At 39.1% G+C, this 19828-nt stretch overlaps 1 protein-coding gene across 1 annotated transcript in view; it reads right to left on the minus strand.

Annotated features, from left to right (window-relative positions):
• Positions 1 to 4408: 4408 nt before the first annotated feature.
• LOC126236931 (transcription termination factor 3, mitochondrial) overlaps positions 4409 to 19828 on the minus strand; it is a 52465-nt gene continuing 37045 nt past the window's right edge. Inside the window, exons 4-5 of the mRNA XM_049946612.1 lie at positions 9269 to 9359; positions 4409 to 4756 (exon numbers count right to left, since the gene is read on the minus strand). Coding sequence (XP_049802569.1) covers positions 4476 to 4756; positions 9269 to 9359 — 372 coding nt within the window. The 3' untranslated portion in view covers positions 4409 to 4475. The remainder of the gene's footprint in view (positions 4757 to 9268; positions 9360 to 19828) is intronic.

The raw sequence follows: 19828 nt of genomic DNA on the forward strand, positions 1-19828 counted from the left end.
GTATAATGATACCACATCAAAACTAACAAGCACATCCGTACTATTTAGCCTGACATTGCTAAGTCTCTGAATAAAATCCATAGAATTACAAATGTGGTGACTACATTTTCCTACCAATGGTTTTAATAAGGAAGCTAAATATTTTCACCTGCGTATTTTTCTGCCAAATGTTTGGCATCTTGTCGTCAGTCTTGTGACTCCCTCTGAGGATGGCCGGATGATACGTGGCCGAAATATCAGTGGAGGACATTTTATTTGTGCAGCTGCATGCCTGTAATTTAATGGGCTATTCATTACGCTGCAAGAAGTTGAAAATGCACAGGACTGGAAAGGTCTAGGGAAAGGGGTACAGTTCAGAAAAGTCCCCCAGAACCCCGGGTCAGTGGAGACTTTCCAGCTGGGATGTGAAGGAAAGACTTTCCTTCTCATCCTGTCCGATAAGTCTCCCCTGACCAGGGGTTCTGGGTGAACTTTCAGAACTGTTCACCTTTCCCTAAACCTCTCCAGTCCTTTTCCTTCATCCCTCTTCATTCCCCTTCAACTCTTCTGCCAGAAGAAGGAGCCACTGACTCTGAAAGCTTGTAAAAGTCGAACACTTTTGTGTGCGTGTTTTCCTGCCACTGCTTGGTTAGTAGATTTTTTATCCATCCATTTACATTATTTCATCAAGTTTCTGCAATACAGGCAAATTCTGTAGAAGTCTCTCATGCTATGAATGTGCCATATCAGACGATCTGTTATGGCCGTTACTTTGTCTTACCTGAACTGGCTTCCTACAAGTCAGCAGCCAGCAACTACAACCATTTCAACACTGCAGATAAAGCAAAGCACTGTTGTACACTAAGGTCATTAAACTCAATTTAACATGTAGCTCTCCATTTGTTCATGTTTTATCTTGCTCACAATGAAAACTGAATTGCAACAACAACAATAACAGAGTAACAACCTCCTTTTTCTGTAAAATTCTCAAGATAATAACATAATAAAGATAATGTCAACATTACCACATTAGCATTGGCCCTATCAAGTCAATGTGAATTATTTCGATGTGTTCACCATTAATAGGAAAGTGTGCTAATGTCGCTTCAACAAATGTATAATGATATGTTGTTTTTCTCACACACATTACACGTTTTCATCCAATATGGGACATCCTTTTATATACTGACAAACATTGATGAGATCATGTTCCCAGTCATCTTAATGCTTGGATGAGCCAAATTATGATAGTGTAGGAAAATGGGATATCTAAATGATTCAGCAATATAAGAGCATATAGTTTTCCTCCATGTGTCAAATGGAATTTTAATTTAAGTGCCGTGTGACGACTGGACAGTAGGTGATGAAGCTCTTTGTTATCTTCTTCTGTTCGGCTGTATCTTCATAGTTAATATGAACTAATTCTTTAAGCCTTGATAAGCTATCAGCAACATTATCTCTTTTCACAGATACATGTTGCAGATCTGTAGTAAATTGTGAACTATTCTTGAGTTAACATCAATGGTTTGTCATTGCTTTCTCATCTTGTGCTTGAATGCGTATTTCAGAGGGAGAATGTTTGGTATAAATAATGAAGTCTCTTCCTTCTAACAGATACCTGAAATATTTGACAGCCATGTATAAATTAAGAGCTCTCTATCCTATATGGGATACAACCACTGTGCTGATGAGAGCTTTTTTTGGAAAAAAATATACAGGCAGTCAGTCTCCATTGATTACCTTGCCGCTGTTGCAATGCAGCACCTGCAGCAAAATAATGTGCATCCATAAATAATGTGAGCTGGCTGTACAAACCAGGAAATGTCAAAACCATGGTATTTGCAATACCTTTTTTGCATTTTTGGAACTGATCGATTGTTTCTTCTGTCCTGTTAATATGTCTTCAGTCATGTTTAGTGTGTCTTTTAAACAATCATCAGCAAAGCTTGGATTTCAGAAGCATGTTCCCCAAGTTCACAAACTGTTTTGGGTCATTAGTAATTCATTATTGCTGCAACCCTTCCTGGATCTGGCAGCTTTGTTCCTGCAAGTGTAATTAAATGTCCTATGACTGTTAGCTGTTGTAGACCAAATACTGATTTTCTAACATTTAATATAAGGCCATGCTTATTCAACAGTTCAAAGAGTAAATTCAGATGCTCAACAAGCTACTCTGGAGATCCAAATGCTATTAAAATACCATCTAAATATGAGAAACATAAATCTAATTCTCTTTATAAACCTCTAAAATATGCTAGGTGCATTGGAAAGCCTTGAAGGGCATAAATTAAATTTATAAAGACCAAAAGATGTAGTAATACCTGATTTTGGTTTACCTTCTTTGCCTAATGGAATTTGGTAAGAGGTCTTTGAGAATACATTTTTATTTTGAAGCATAAAATTTAAATCACCTCGTGGAACTGGATACCAATCAGGGAGATTCTTGTCATTCAAACAGTGATAATCTCCACAAACTTGCGATTGTGATGGACGTATAATAACATTATTTACCAGAAACTGAAACTCATTTTCAGTCATTTTGCAATTTTTTTGGGTCCACTCTATGAGCTTTAACTATATATTGGTGGGCCACTAGACATAGTGATACAATGCTGCACTTTATGCTTCAACACTTTTGGTACTATGGATGATTTTGTTAGTTCAGGAAATTTCTCCAAGAGACTGGAAAACTGGCATGTTGCATAGAGCACATTTACTTACTCTTTGACATTTACAGTGTTTATTTCTGCTGAAATTTTTAATTTGGTGATGTTGTCTAACAACTTTATATTTTTGAGATCAATGAGTAAACCATAATGATGAAGGTAATCAGCCCGCGATATGCCTTTTGATACATCTACTACAATGGCTGGCCTTTCAGAATTGTATGTGACTGGCATTTCAACTTTTATTTTGCCATTGGCAATGCTAAACACATTTTTCAGGTTTACATCATGTGACAAAATTTGGATGATAATAGCAGTATTTACCATTTTTATCGAATTTTGCTCTGCTTCTACTTCTACTCTGTGATTTTCACCCACTTGGTTTTCAAAGCATCTTAATCTCATTTTACAATTCTTAAGAGGTTTTACACTGACAGTGACAATGATATTGATGGAATGGACTGAACTGATGCAATTTGAACCTCCTCAACAGAGTTCATTTTGACTATACAATTGCCATTTGAGCTATCTTATCCGCTGTTTCATCAGATATAACTAAAATACTTTGAATATTACTAGGAAATTTTTCAAGCCATTTTAACTGGCTAGGTTTCACAGCATCAAGTTCTCAACCACTCAAAAGTTTTTGACACTCTTCACTTTCTTTAAATACAGTTAAAAAAAAAAAAAAAAAAAAAAAAAAAAACAGCCTTTTGCAAAATAATATTTATTGTTCTCATCACTAAATTCCATACATTGTCAACAAATTTTGGCTCCAGCTGGGCAAGCAAATAGTTAAATGTAGTCAACTCTGTGTCTGTAAACTGCACTTTGGCTTGACAGAACCATATGTCTCACTTTTCAATCCAAAATGATGGCAGATTAACACTTACCCTACCAATTTCCAGTTTAAACCTTTCATTATTCCCTTCCAGTTCATTTTCTGTTGACACTCTTTGTATTTTTAAACACAGTACACGAAAAATTCAAATCAAATAAAAATTATGTTTAAAATTTTGCCACAAATTATGTTGCAAATGTTGTCGTCTTGCCAGTCACATCATGATCACCAATTTGTTAAACACTTAGTTCATTAAAGACTCAATTTAACGTGCACCTTTCCAATTGTTTATAATTTATCTCACACACAATGAAAACTGAATTACAACCAAAGAGTGACAACTTTCTTTTTTTGTTAAATGCCAAGGATGATAATGCTATTATGCCAGCATCACCATGTCAAACATTCTGCAGACACATACAGTTACAAATATTAATTTCTCATGTTCCCACTGAACCAAACCAGTACCCAGCCAAAAATGACAGAACTCCCTGAAGAGCTCCCAGTTTTCTATGATCCAAGGGGCTTGTGTAACTTAATGAACAATGTGGATGCAGTAAGCATTACCCCCAAATGCAAAATAGGTGCACATTAGGAGTGACATGGAAGTCAGTCCCTATAATATCTTAGTTCACTTTTTGAAGGCAAAGAAGACAGTCATTATTTATTTTCTTTTAGCACATTAAATTGACATGATTCATCTTTGTGTACCAAACCGTCTTTCCCTGATAGTGTCAAAAATTATGTACCAGTATTCTATGTTTTGAATTTAAAAAAAAATGAAACATGTTTGAAAGCCTAGTTGCCTCCACATTGTAAAATATCTAAACATGCTTTATATGCAAAATAAGTAACAGTAATGCACAAATTAAAAAGTAAAATAACACTGTCAAATTCTAAAACAATGGGAAGGAAAATCACATTTGCAACAAAACAAAGATATGTACTTTATTCACAAAGACAGTAAAAGTGTCTTACAAAAAATTCTGCTAACACAATGTTTTCAAAAATTCATTATATGTTTGTATAGATGCCTTTGCTACAGTATCACAGAATTCAGTATCAGTGCCTGTTACTAGTTTCTCCAAAGAAACATAACTTTCTTTTTTAGGGTTGTACTGAGCCCGATTTAGAGCCACTAAAAATAGGTGCCTCTGCCGTACTCTAAATTCACGACATGTCAGTATTTTTGAAGAGGCAGCAATCTGTTCATGTGGAACCTTCATCACGTTATGTACAAAATGGAATCTTGAAAGTAAAGATTTTTGACCTGAAATGAAACAAAAGCTACTTTTTACACAAACAGTTGTTTCACATTTACAACAAATATTAGTTTGATTACTGTCTTGTTTCAGGGTATTATTGAAGCATTATACATATAATATTTATTAGCCTGTAATAAGAGTTATTCCATAAGTGCAAAGATTTACCCCCTCCCCAAATCCATGGAGTCATATAAATACTACCAGCCACTTTACTGTGATAGTCCTTAGTGGATAATTCATAAAAACTGAATAATACTTTGTCATTACTATGAAAAGATTAGATTGCTATTTATCATATAGCTAAGATGTTGAGTCCCAGACAGGCACAACAAAAAGACTGCTAAACAAGTAAGCTTTTGGCCAAAAGGCCTTCTTCTGTCTTCTGAAGTAAAACATTGACTCTGGTTACTGAGGCCAGACTCTGGCCTGGATAAATGTTTGTTTGGTGGGGCAGGGGGGGGGAGGGGGGGGGGCAAGAAGAAGGCCTTTTGGCCAAAAGCTTACATGCTTAGCATTCTTTTGTTGTGCCTGTCTGTGACTCAACATCTCCACTATATGGCGAGTAGCAGTCTACCCTTTTCATAATGTTGTCATTATTCCACTGTTCAAATAATACATTGGATTCTCAGGCAGACTGGGTATGTTTCCATGCTATGCCATATTTGCCTTGACCAGGCACACATTAGTTCTGTAAAGCACAAATATGTGGTGGCAGAGGTACAATGATTTTATGATTAAGACAATCAAAGCTGATAGCATATAAGCACCCTTACTAAAATATTTTGAGATGAATATGATTATGATAATTTATACTCAAGAGTAACACACACACACACACACACACACACACACACACACAGAGAGAGAGAGAGAGAGAGAGAGCGAGAGAGAGAGAGACCTAAATTCCGTAACATGTACTATAGTTAGCTGATCATTGGGTAAAAAAGGATGAGGCAATAACTTAGAAAACACATTACACTCTTTTACTTAATAAGTTAGGTAGATAGCCAAACCAAAAGTAAAATGCTAAAATCCATACCATATTTTTTATCACCAAAAATAGAGGTTAGAGCAGCTGGTAATCTACTTCCTGCACTTGTCATTATATAAAATGTATAAAGATAACTGTACATCACAAATATACCGTATGCTAATAAAACCTCTGGGTGCAGCAGGAACACGTCTTGTAGAACTATGGTATGTCCATAGGCAAGTAAGAATAACTGTACATCACAAATATACTGTATGCTAATAAAACCTCTGGGTGCAGCAGGAACACGTCTTGTAGTACTATGGTATGTCCATAGGCAAGTAAGAATTATTTTGTCACCTCAGATGCCAGTAAGATGAACACTATAGAGGAATCACTTGCTTCACCTAGCCTGCTTTTTGTTAATCAACCTCTGCCAATGCCCTTTCCATACATGTATGTGCCTCTGCCTGAACAGTGAGGTGATTTCCAGAAGTCATGGTATCCAGCAGAATGACACATCCTTTCCATACCTCTACAGGTGGAGAAAGTTGTCCTGTGGTACATGCATCTCATCTACTACATTTTTCTCATCATTTGTTGTAAAAACTATAAGTTCTCTAGGCAAGTGTGTCTTGAAATAACTTTCAAGAAGTAAAACAGAGCAGCAATGTATTCCTGTTTAGATACAACAATATAAACTTCTATAAAACAAGTGTTTAAAAACTGTATGCAGTATAAGTATATCTATAAATCTAATAAGATAACGACACTTCTTTCTAACCAGGATGTTGGTCAGTTCAATGTTCCATTACTGTCCACATTATGTTCTGGCAAGTCCTGCTTGGCCTTGTTGTTCACATTCAGTTCAAGACTATTTGCTCCACTGTGAAGCAAGCAATTACATGAAATTTCAGTGACAGTGGAATTGATGAAGGCTATATATCAACAAAAGAGAGGTCCCTGAAGCATTCAACTTGGGACTTGCTGAAGAGAAATGCAACATTCACACAGAGCACACAACTAACATTTTCTGGACTCATACTGCACAAACCAAATGTATTTAATGTCACTGTGCAACAAATCCTAGAGGTGCCACACAACATAACCGAATAATACATTCAACACCAATCACGAGATTCTGTTCCAGTTGCCTACCACCTATCAAAAAGCTCTCTATTCTGCAACTCACCTGAGTCACTACTGAACACCTACCTTGTCAGCAACTCCATTAGTCACCATCACTCAACATTGGATTAGTACTCTTCACTGAGAATGGCATATCAACTTGTAAACTACATCAGATAACAATTAGTGTCTTGGATTTTAAATTACTAACTATTCAGATGCATTTGAGCTGTCACTAGAGGCAACAGTTGCATTAGGAACTGCAAAATCTTTCTGCTAGTCCCACAATGTTAACTGTACTACTTCAATTAGTAATTGATCTTCTGTCATCATTTGAAGGAAAACTTAAGTATTCTTATACTGAACTAACATGGGTTTGTAATCTTAGATTTAAAGCTGCACAAGCCAAAGTTCTGACAATTACTCTCAGCCATATAAGGTAAAAAGGTAAAACTGTTTGAACATCACATCGCTATAATTGGAGGTGGTTCACCCGTGCCTTCCTTCGAACTGACTTACCCAGTTAGCTACAGGGTGACTTACAGTTTATCTTGGAATCTAAACCAAGATGCAGCTCAGCATTTTTCACATTAGCTAATATTGGCAGAGGGGAAAGAAGTGATAAGCAGTGAATAAAAATCCTAGAATGGGCCGAGAATCAAACCTGAGACATGTGTATCCGTAGTCTGCCACTGAGCCACACCTTCAACTATACATGCTGCAATAAATCCATCTTGTCACATGACACAAGTGCAGTTGAGCAAAATCACAACAATATTAACTAAATACAACACTGAAAAACTCTCACGGTAGCTACCATCTACAACAGCAAAATCCATTGGTATCCACTAGTAGTAAATTTATTTTATTCACCCTTCAACAACATACTGCTCCAATTAAGACAGGACAAACTTTTCACACGGTGAGACTGAAACACAACTCATGTCAAATACCTCCTTTCAAAAGGCTATCAGTGACAATGAACAGAAACATAGAGCCAGCTCTTCTGGTAGCATACAGTACCCTGTCATAGAGCACATTTTGCAGCAATATGAAGAAACAAGAAATACTGGTTGCAGTGTTACATTTATTATGTCCCAATTAGTAAATAAATAAAAAAGTTCAACACTGCAACCAAGACTGCTTGTTTCTTCATATCATACATACTGGTTGCTGTACCAACTCTGGAATGAAATGGAAAAAGTTTCACACTTTGCAACTTAATAGCTGCGACCAAGTTGCCCTTAGGCAGACAGATTCTGACTTAACTCCCCATCAGTTGAAACTACACACACACACACACACACACACACACACACACACACACACAGAGAGAGAGAGAGAGAGAGAGAGAGAGAGAGAGAGAGAGAGAGTGAGTTTCCTGGCACCCACCTAGACTAAAATTGTATTTATTACTCTTACCAGTGGGTAACTCTTGTTTTGCATATCCTTCCTTTTATTTCTGCCATCAATTTCAAAGTTCTCCACTCATACTTTTCTTCTTTTTTTGTCTCTCTGTTGTCATAAGGCAGCCTGCATTGTGTTTTCTTTTCTCAGGTGCTGCTTTTACACCATTCTTTATCATTGCTGTTCCCCATCTCTTAACTGATTCTTCTATTTTCAATCTTTTTTATATCTCTCTGACCTGTGAACTGCCTTCAATGTCACTTTCAGCATCTCATTTTATCAAATAACATGTTTTCCACAATAGCATTTGACTGATGACTTCTCTCTCACTCTGTCCTGCATTGCCACTTTTGAGCCAGAGTTAAATGTGGCCATAGTATTTAATCCCCTAATAGTTAAATTGCTTCCAAACCTACCTTTTGTCTGCAGAGGAACTAATTCCATTATGAAAGCTGACGTCTGTGCCCAAATCTGTGGCTCCTTTGTAAGTAAAAAATTATTTTATCTTTCTAGAAACTTCTTTGGAGGTCAATTTCTTCTTCTTCTCCTCCTCCTCCTCCTCTTCCTCCCCCTCCTTATATTTAAATCATCAGCCTTCTGACTGATCTGATGTGGCCCACCATGAACTCTTCTCTTGTACCAACCTTTTCATCCCAGAGTAGCACTTGCAACCTACGTCGTCAGTTATTTGCTGGATATATTCCAATCTTGTCTTTCCCTACAGTTTTTACCCTCTGCAGTGCCCTCCACTACCATGGAAGTTATTCCCGGGTGCCTTAACAGAAGCCCTATCATCCTGTCCCTCCTCCTCATCACTGTTTTCCGTATGTTCCTTTCTTCATTGATTCTGCAGAGAACCTACCCTTTTCTTATTGGCACACTTCTGAGGAAAACTTTTTCTTGTGTTTAATATTACACAAGAAGAATAACATTAAAATTCAAATTGTATAACTTCTTGAATAAGAATATTAATAATTACACAATTGGGTTAAGAGAAAGCCAAGTAACTTACTTATAATCCAGAGCCTGGGTGTTGAAAGCAACATTTTCTTTAATTCTTCATCACTGAACCCCATTTCTTCCTTAATCGCAAATGTACTCTCCTGGAAAACAAATTGTTAGTGAAAGCACCACAAATGAGAGACATTATAAAAACAATGTAACTACATGTTTTAAGTGTTGTCATATGGCTTTGGGAAAGGGGGGGGGGGGCAGGAGTACCGGGTTTATAAGCTGACAAAAATAACGTTAAATTGCTATTAGTGATCACCATTGGCCAGGGTCATTAGTTTTTGTGAAAGGCAGAATTCCACAGCCTCCCTGAGGACATTGACATAATAGCAGAACACACGTGCCTTGAATTTTCATCATGGGACTGTATAGTGTGTTTAATAGGAGTGTTTGTTTGGAAACAGCTGATCCGTTGGACAGGGGCAGCCCATTATGGCGCATGTTTTCATCCAGTCTCTCTTACACTATTCTTATTGTCTGTCTGCAAGGAGTTTTAGATCATCTTTAACTGTGGCAAGGAGCACACCTGGATCTATATCCATAATATGGAAAACCACTGTGAAATGCATGGCAGGGGATACTTCCCACTGTACCAGTCAACAAGTGTTGTTCTTGTTTCATTCACATATGGAGCATGGGAGAAATGACTATCTAAACATCTCTGTGTGCACTGTAATTAGTCTAAGCTTTGTCTTTGCAATCAATGTGGGATTGATATGTTGAAGGCCATAGTAAATTCTTAGGTTCGTCATTTAAATTTGGTTCTTGAAACTTTGGAAATAGGCTTTCACTGAACAGTTCACGTTCTGTATTCAAGCATTTGCCAGTTCATTTCTTAAGTGTCTCCATAAAACTCTTCCATGGGTTAAACAAATCTGTAAACATTTTAACTGCTCTTCTCTGCATACAAAATGTCCACTGCTGGTGCTATTTAACATAGGTCCTGCACACTTGAGCAATATTCTATGATGTATTGCATGAGTGTTTTGTCAGCAATCTACTTTGTACACTGACTGCATTTACGTAGTATTCTTCCCATGAACTGAAGTCTGTCTCCTGCTTTACCCACAACAGATTCCATAGCACTACAAATTGTTACACTTAAATATTTGAATAAATTTACTGTTTCCAATTGTGGCTCATTTGTATTGTAGTCACAGCATACTAAGTTTTTTTCTGTTACGAGAAATACAAAATTTTTGATTTATGAATATTTAAAGCAGGTTGCCAATCTCTGAACATGTTTCAAATCTTATCAAAATAGGACTGAATATTTGTGCACTTTTTTCAGACAGCATTTAATTATAAAAAACTGATGCATTTTCAAAAGGTTGAGGCTACTATTAGTATTGTATGAAAGGGACCAGAGGGCACACACATTTGATATTCTTGTGATGTAGGGCTGACATATGGTAGCAAGGATGTGGTGTGATGGGTTGATCATGTGGTGACACATTATTTTGACACCTTGATCCGGAAAGGACTGTTCCTCTTAACTGGTGATTGCTACACCAGTTTTTCTCGAACACAGTTTTGAGATGTTGCAACTCATGTTGGATAGAGACTTTTTTGTCACAACATACATAGGTCCTGAGCATGAGCATGATGTATGCTACATACATGGTTTTTTGTTGCCGGACCAGTGTGTGACCAGAATGTCCACAAATGGTAGTTGACTGTCTTTACCATACTCCATGGCGAACCTGATTTAGAATGTATAGAGTAATGATGATCCAAAAAATTTACGTGGATCCATTTCACTTTGCAGGCTGAGGAGCCATGGTGGCACTTTAAAATTGTGAGAAAGGTGACAAAATATTTGAAAAAGGTGATGAAGTGTTCTGGAAAGGTGTATTTTAAAAGGTTACAAATTATTTCAATAAACAGCTATCAAAAAAATGAATTGTTTTAATTTTTGATTATCCTCTACCAAAATGGCCAGTTAAGACCAAAGAAATTTCTCTATTATGATCCTGGATAGGGTATGGTATGTAACATCGGCAATAAATTTTGGGTGTTGATAAATTAAAAGCAGCTCCACTGCAACCGTGTGTGTAGCAAGCATAGAGGCACAGAAGTGCCAATATCTAATTTCACAAGCAATCCTGTTTGTACACCACAAGGTGGCTGAGCCAAGTCACACAATCATAATGGCACTGCAAAAAAGCTGTGCAACTACAAGTCGGTCTGTAGAATATTTCTCAAAATGGAAACACAGGAAAGTTGATTTGAACATGACTAGAAGCAATTTATTGGCACAAATGTGTTACTAACTACAATAAATAACCTCCGATTCTAGCACAGTTATGCACAGTCTGCCAGCAGCCTCAAACCCATGGACTTAGAATGACACACTGGGTGAGCCATCACTCAGGTTCTGTGGCAGCACCATACTTCTGGTTTGGAGGGCAGCGTTTCACGGCCAGGGCGATGCTGTCACCATTCTTCCAGACCAGGGCAAACTTCTAGCCCTGTATCAGTAGCCGCCTCAGAGAACTTGGCAGAAGTATGCATTGCTGAGCTAGATAAACAGTGACAGCAAAGTAGGGCATATACGTCAAACTGTCATCCCTACGCCACGACTTTCTAACATCATCAGCACTGTCCGTGGACTACACCTGCATAGGTCATATCCAGGGGCATCACAGAACTCCAATATTGTAGCACAAGATGAAATGAAATATTGAAATTTATTCTGGAAATTCAACTCTAATAGGTACAGTTGTACTACCTAAAGCAACATATGAAAAATTGTCCCCAACCAGGACTGGGCAGTGGACACATTTTTAAGGGGTTGCCATCTGATATCTATGGAAGAGTGAGAATGGGTAACCCAGAGTATTTATAATCTGCAGACAGATTAGCCATGGAGTATGAAGAGATCAATATACTAACAGGAACGCAAGATAAGAGAAGTATTCTTTGCTAACATGAAGTGTGGGAGGAAGGGACATAGCAGAGACAATGTTGCTAAGCTCAGTGTGATAGATGTGGTGTGGCTGGAAACCACCAACTTGAGTATAGAAATGGTAAGGCAAACAGGGATAATTAAGCAGGTGTTAAAAGCAAAGTGGAACCCCAGGATTGCCGTGCGGAGCTCTCAATAAATTTTGATGCAATTAATAAAGATGTAGAGGTGGAATGTAGTATAGTGGGAAAAGTGAAGGGTAAAAAGCAGAAGTTTTTATTGGGCATAATGAAAGTTGGTAGCTAATTTGTAAGACCTGGGTGATGTGGCTAGGGACACAAGGAAAAGGCCAGTGTGCACCAGGGCAGTGTGCAGGAAGTTGGAGCATCTTAGAGGTACAGATAGATTGGGGATGGAGAAATTGTTGTTTGAATGTGAGACTTAGTTTTATCCATGAAGGCATTTACCAGAAACACCTATAATACAGTATTGTATCCCTACAGGAACTATGTCACTGGTATATTCTAGACCTTACTGTACACCACAATATTTGCAACCAGTATTAGAAGAGCTCATTCATCAACAGCTAGTGGATGGGGGATGGGGTAACAGAGGAAAGCACTGTAGAGTCTGTTGTGACTACAGACATCTTAACAACAAAACCCTAACCAATGCATAACCAATCCCAAACATCACTGAAACCAAAGACAATGTGGGGCAGTGTAAGTACTTCTCTACCTTAGACCTGAGGAGAGGGTACCAGCAGATAAAGGTATACATCGAAGACCATCTCAAAACAGGTTTCTTGGTCCCCTGGGACCATTTCCAGTGTTATAGGTTGCTGTTTGGAATGCTCTGGCAATATTTCGGCATTTGCTGGATGGAATGTTGAGGAGACTGAAACTTTACCTGTGCATGGTATATTTAGATACTACATTTTTTAAATTTATTTATTTATTTATTTATTTATGTGTGTGACAGACCATATCAGATGCTTTTAGAAGATTACAAGCAGCAAATTTAGCACTAAGCATGGAAAAATGTCACTTTGCATTGCAAGAAGTTACGTACGGTGAAACCTCACTTTTACAATTTTCAAGGGACTTCAAAAAGTGGTGTACAATGTGGGGAATAACATTTTTAGCTGTAAAAGTTACATATGGGATACCCCTTTGCATTTTCACGATTCATGTATTACATATGTACTTAATAGCCAACAAAATACTTGTCAGAGACTTGTTTGTTATCTAATAAGGATTATTACCTAATAAAAACAGCTGATTTAACTGGAACTGTCTGGGAAATAGAAACGTTTGACTCAATTTCATACATCATAATTAATATTTTTCAAAAGCCTGCAGCTCTCATTCATTATTTAAGTAATGACGCATTGCACCAGTTACGTATTTTTCCATGTTTAGCACTACGTGCTTAGAGAATTTTGCACGTTATTGAGCGCAAATATTTACGTGAGTATTTTGTGTGGTGTTTGCATATGTGTAGTTCTGCATCTCTTGCACTGCACTTATCTTCTTGAGATTATCAGGTAATGGTGCCTCCTGAGTTACATAGAAAGTGCCCCCCCCCCCCCCCCCCACACACACACACAAACTATTGTGCACATTGTTTGTAAACATTACAAAATGTACATATGTAAATACTGCACTTCAGAACGAGACTAAATACTTGAAATACATTCTGATCAGCATGAAACAACTACGTATTTTGCACTGTATTTAAAGCTAAAACATTTGATTGGTGCAAAGTGAGTGAAGGTGTCAATTAGCTCTACTAGTGGCCAAACAACAAAATACACTAAATATGGTTTGACAAAGGTGTCACCATGATCACAAAAACCACAAAACTGCATATGCACAGTACAGACAGTTTGGAAATGGTTTTGATTGGTCATGATATCTTTACTTTAATGCACCTATTTGCTCCCATAAGGCACATCAAGTAGAGCTTGGCAGCGGAAGGAGATACAGCATGAATTGTTCCAACTTTTACCCAGTTACGGGTTCAAATCCGTCATACGAGCAACTGCAAGGGCAAATGTGGCAGATAGTGGAAGTAGTGCCACAATGGTACAGCAACATAAGCGAGGTTCGTTGGATGTAGGAGGGTAGGTTACTGAAAACAGTTTTTGGGACTGCAGATGCTGGTGACATCTGGGAACAGAATGATATGATAGAGCAAGTGGATAGATGAGCAAGGAGGAAAAAGATATCATGGAACAGCACACTACACAGTTAACTAGTGTGGAACAAGGGATACTGGACAACATACAGGTACTGGCCCATGCGAATGCAATTATATTTAGGTAAAGTAGGCCAGGATTGTCCACATGATGTCCTGGAGCTATGATCATATTTTCAGAAAGTAGGGATGTAAGGGGGTTTGTTCTATTAATAGTACAGAAGTGAACTGCTACAAGCAAGGAAGCTCGTGGGAGCAAAACTTTTGTAACTCCATGATAATGGAATACTTATTAACATGGAAGACTGTGACATAACAGAGCAGACCTTTCACCTATAAGCCTCTCCTATAAGTGAACACTATGCAACCACTGTTGGACTGGCCAGAGAAGTCACTAGCAATCCCTCCAGTGAGAAATCTGACCTACCTGAATGAAACATGAGATCCTAATGTAGTCCTATCTTTAAACCTGCTAACAGACATGCAAGAGGGACATGTTTTGGTAGAGCAAATGCTTTCATATGTACAGAAATGCTGGGAGGAGTGGCAGCACATGATTAAGATCATAAGCACCAGGCCAGTGTTGACTCCATTTTGCGCAGCCTTAAGTGGATGGCCACTCATCAATGTGATTCTCCAGTCCATCTGATACATGAGAAGGTATGAAGCATGCAAGACACTTGATATAGTAATAAGAGAGGGTATTGTAGTATATAATTAATTGTGATGTGAAAGAACCTCGAGCGGTGTTGAAACGAGCACTGTTGTTGACACTACGAGACACCATAAGGGCATGATGAAGGGATATCTATACAAACAGTTGTTTCGTGTTTTTGAGGGGTTAATGTTAAGAGGTAGCTCAAATGAGAATGGAGGTTTTTGTAGTTATTTAAGGATGGATGAACAAGCTGATGGGCTGAGAATTGTAGAGGTTATGTGCCCCATGTTTGGTTAACGTTACAGGAAAATTGTGAATAATCTATGCCGTAGCTCTGTATGTGACATCTTCTGTTGCAAACTGATCATGCGTTCAGAGGACAGCTATGTAGGTCCACTGCTAAATTTTGGGTGTTACTTAATTACGAGGGTTGCCCAGAAAGTAATACACTGCATTTTTTTCCTCAGCCGAAAACAATGCTACGAATGTGAAACATTACATATGTATTATTTGAAGTCTCCTGAGTGAGTGCACCAAGTTTCTGTCACTCCTGACAGGTAGCATAGCTGCAGGACAGTTCAAACTGGTGTCAACTGGCGTCTATAGGTGGTGTACATTACAAGCAACGTGCCGTCATTGAATTTCTCACTGCAGAGAAAGAAACTGTGGGGAATATTCACAAACACTTGTGCAAAGTCTATGGAGCATTTGCAGAAGTACAGTTAGTCACTGGGCATGGAGAATGAGGACATCAGAAGGCGGTTCGGCGGAGCTCCACAATTTGCAGTGGTCAGGGAGACCATCCACGGCTGTCACACTTGACATGTTGCAGCAAGGTGCTGTTGTCATTCGTGAGGGCAGATGCATTACAACTCAGCAGGTGGCGCTGCAACTGTAAATCAGAAAAGGAAGTTCATACAGTGAAGCACTGGCTCCACCACCAGGACAAGGACTGGTATTGACAGGGTGTACATACCCTTGTTTCGCGCTGGAGAAAGGCCATTGAACGGGATGGAGATTACGTGGAAAAACAAGGTGTATAGATAAAACACCATTCTTTTGCATGTGTAATTTTCATTATGTTCAATAAAGAATTGTTGAAGAAAAAAAATGCAGTACATTACTTTCTAGGCAACCCTCGTAAAAGCAACTCCACTGCATCAATGTGTGAAGCAAGTAGGCAGACACAGATACACTGACATAAAATTTCACACACAAGTCTAGTTTTACACTGCAAGGCAGATGAGCCAAGCCACACAATCATGGTGACACTGTAGAAGTGCTGTGCAAGTACGAGCCAACCTGCAGAGTATTTTCACAGCATGGAGACACAGGGGTGCTGATTTGAACATGTCTGTAAGCAATGTGTCAGCACAAGTGTGCTATTAAGCACTATAAATACCCTCTGATTCTAGCATAATTATGCATACTCTGGCAGCACCCTCTGTGACAGTGTGTCAAGATGAGTCTCCATCATGCTCGGGCCAACCAGCAGCCAACAATGGTCTGAACAGCCAGCTCCACCAGAACAGCTCACTGTTCTAAGTTCACACCTAAGGACTTAGAATGAACGACACAATGGATGAGCTGTTCCCAGGCTCCACGGCAGCACCAAACGTCTGCCTCGGATGGCAGGGGATTGCAGTCAGGATGGTACTCAACCATCCTTCCACACCAGGGCAAGTTTCTAACACAGTAGCAAGAGATGCCGACAAGAATTCAGTGGACATACACATTGTTGGCACTGCTCCCTCAGGGCACATGCTGCTGAGTAGGGCAAACAGTGTCAGCCAAGCAGGGCGTGGACAACAAACAGCCATTCTGCCGCTGCGATCTCCTGACATCATCGGCCCTGCCAGTGGACTATGTGCCTGCAGGCACGTATGCAGGGCCAGTGCAGGGCCATGGCAGCACTTCAAAATTGAACCTCAAGATGAAATAAAATATACTGTGTCTTGCAGCGGGGCTTTCCTAGCCACCTCTGGCCAGCACCACCACTTCCGCAACGCGCCACTCCACACACCTCTACACCACAGCGGCCCCACTCAACCCACATCACTAACGGTATTTCGGTATTGGTATTCATAATTCACATACAAAATTTACATCACATTTTTGCAGCTAATGACATTCTAAATTTCAATACTGGGATAAGATCACAAAATAGTTTTGGATTACTGTTGCTTACGAGTCTCAGCAAAAAACGAAGTAATCATACTACATTTCTGGATTTTCTTTACACAGATTTTTCTGAATGGCTTGCACCTACCTTTCTTTTACTCTTTCTTCTACTTTCATGATCTGTGCACCCTCAAGCATGCCCTGGGCCACATTTGCTGCCTTTAAATCATTTTTTGAGTGCTTCTCTAATTTTAGTTGAAGGCTGCGGAGAGAACGCCTTCTTGCGACTTCTTGGATGGTGGTTGTTCTTTTTTCTTTTCTTTCAGAGCACTTGTCTCACAGTCAATTTTTTTTTTTTTTTTTTTTTTAAATCTTCTCTTCAAGATGCCTTTCATTTGTTTCATGTGTTTGTTTTTCTTCTAATTCAGGTTTTCTTTTCCTTTTACTTTCTTCTGTACAAGCAGTATAAATTTTATGTGTTTGCTGTCCATACCTTAAGCGCTGTGAGTCAATGGATACAGAAAGAAAATGGGAGTATTTTCCCAAAGCATCCTTCACAGTCAAAACACTGTTTAAAAATCTTTTTGTCATTGCTGCCTTGTCTTCTCCTAATGTGTGCTCAAAATGGAATGAATACCTTCTCTCTATTTTCATATTTCCATTGAGGCAATGTAAAAGAAGCTTTAACAAGTCTTGAAACATTTGGGTGCATCAGTTGTATAGCTGATGAGTCTCTTGCTGTGATGTGCTGCTGCCAGTAATTGTCAATACCTTTGTTACCTAAAGCTGGATCATCTTTTTCAAACTGTAGAACCTCCCACTCGTCTAATAAGTATCTTGCCAGACATCAAAAAGCATAATTTTTGCAAATCTTTAATATGTCACTGCAGCTTCTGCTCCTTATTCTTTCTTTTGGGCCTAAAATCAGGCAATTCAGTGGTTATTGAACTATCTTTGGTAATTAACATTCTTACCGATGGCACCAAGCTTGAAGGTTATGTCTGATCTGAAAGTTCTAACTGTAACGTATGTGGCACACATTTAATTTCAAAATTGTACTGATATTTTGTTGAAAGTGACTGATTAAAAATTAACTACAACCTTTAGTCTCAAAACTAACAGAGCAAGAACAAACACTGCAAAATAGTTCACTTTCACTCATTTGCAGAAACTTTACTTTTCAAACTCACACTCTTTTCACGCCAATCACTTCGGAATTTGCATTTTTCCATCTCAAAAAGTTTATTTTTGAAACAGAACAGAGTACCACAGCAGCAGTTTTGTTACTAGAGCAAAATTCATGAATAAGAAACTTGAAAACAAAAGTAAATAACTTATTTTCTTCTTAAAAAGAGCAAAAAAAAGGGTGAAAAAGGTGACATCCTTCAAAACAAGATGACTCACTTTTCACCCTTTTTATTTGTAGCAAAAAGCTTGTTTCAATGCCAACAATTTTAGAGCAGTCATCTCAGTGTGCTCCATGAGTAGATTGACAACCAAGGATGACAAAGGGTGGCCTATAACTACACTGTCAGTTTCTTCGTGTTATTTCCCATTGAATAGTAAATAATGGATATAAGTACGTGTTAGAAGAGTCTCACAAGCATATCAGCCCCCCCCCCCCCCACTTACACACACACACACACACACACACACACACACACACACACACACACACACAGTGTGAGTTATGGATTCAAATGAGGGGGGCATTATGTCGACGGACGCAGCTTCAGTTGTGCACATCCAATGACATGAACCGTAACTCAGCGAGGGTGGTGGGCGCGGGCTTGCTCCCAAACACCGTAGAATGCGCTTTTGATGTAAGGGGGGAGGCCACTGACATACCCTGCAGTTTTCCAGTGGTACCTGCCACCTGTGCCGCTAGTGCGAGCAAAAGCTGCGTCACAGCGAAACACCTATTTTGCATGCGAAAGGTGCAGTTACTATCTGCACTGGTGTTCCTGAGGCAGCTACGACCACAGCTGTGGTCAGGAAAGTCCAGTTTTCCTGAAGGGGTTAATCCTGGCTGGGAACCAGACAGAAATAGAGGTGCGACTGCGAGGGGTCAACCTGACACGGACACATCTTCTAGGAAGCATCCAGCGGTGTCTTACAGTGAGGTTTCCACCAAAAAACCAGCCGCCTCAACAGGCAAGGCACTCAGGGTGTGCACATAGAAGAAGGCCTCCGTGTGTGAGCTGCCCAATGGGAATGGCTTCCTAGTGCCTAACAAGAAGCACACTGTCAGGGCAACTGCGCTTGCTCAGGCTCAGTCACAACCGACAGCCAACAGCTTCATCAGCATCACAGAAGTGCTGCCAGATGACAGTAATATACAGTTAAGTAGACTAGAGATGGCCACACCTACTTTCATTGTCATGCACTGGTCAAGTGATTTTAAAAGAGTTTCCAGAAACTCTTAAATAGTAGGGTACAGTCAAAGTCTTCTGTTTCAATTAAAACAGTTGGATAAGACACCTACGAGACTGCAGTAAAACTGAAAGAGGAATATGATGCAGTAATGGGTGTGGCACATGACCACGGTCTACCATACAACACACACTCATCTGGGCCACTAAAATTACTCAAGGCAGTCCTTTGAAAAACTACCTTTCCAAATGGACCCAGGTCACTTCAAAGAAGAGCTTGAGGGCCTGGGATTTGGCTTCAGG

This window comes from Schistocerca nitens, chromosome 2 (genome assembly GCF_023898315.1).
Source record: "Schistocerca nitens isolate TAMUIC-IGC-003100 chromosome 2, iqSchNite1.1, whole genome shotgun sequence".
In the NCBI taxonomy this organism is placed as follows: domain Eukaryota; kingdom Metazoa; phylum Arthropoda; class Insecta; order Orthoptera; family Acrididae; genus Schistocerca; species Schistocerca nitens.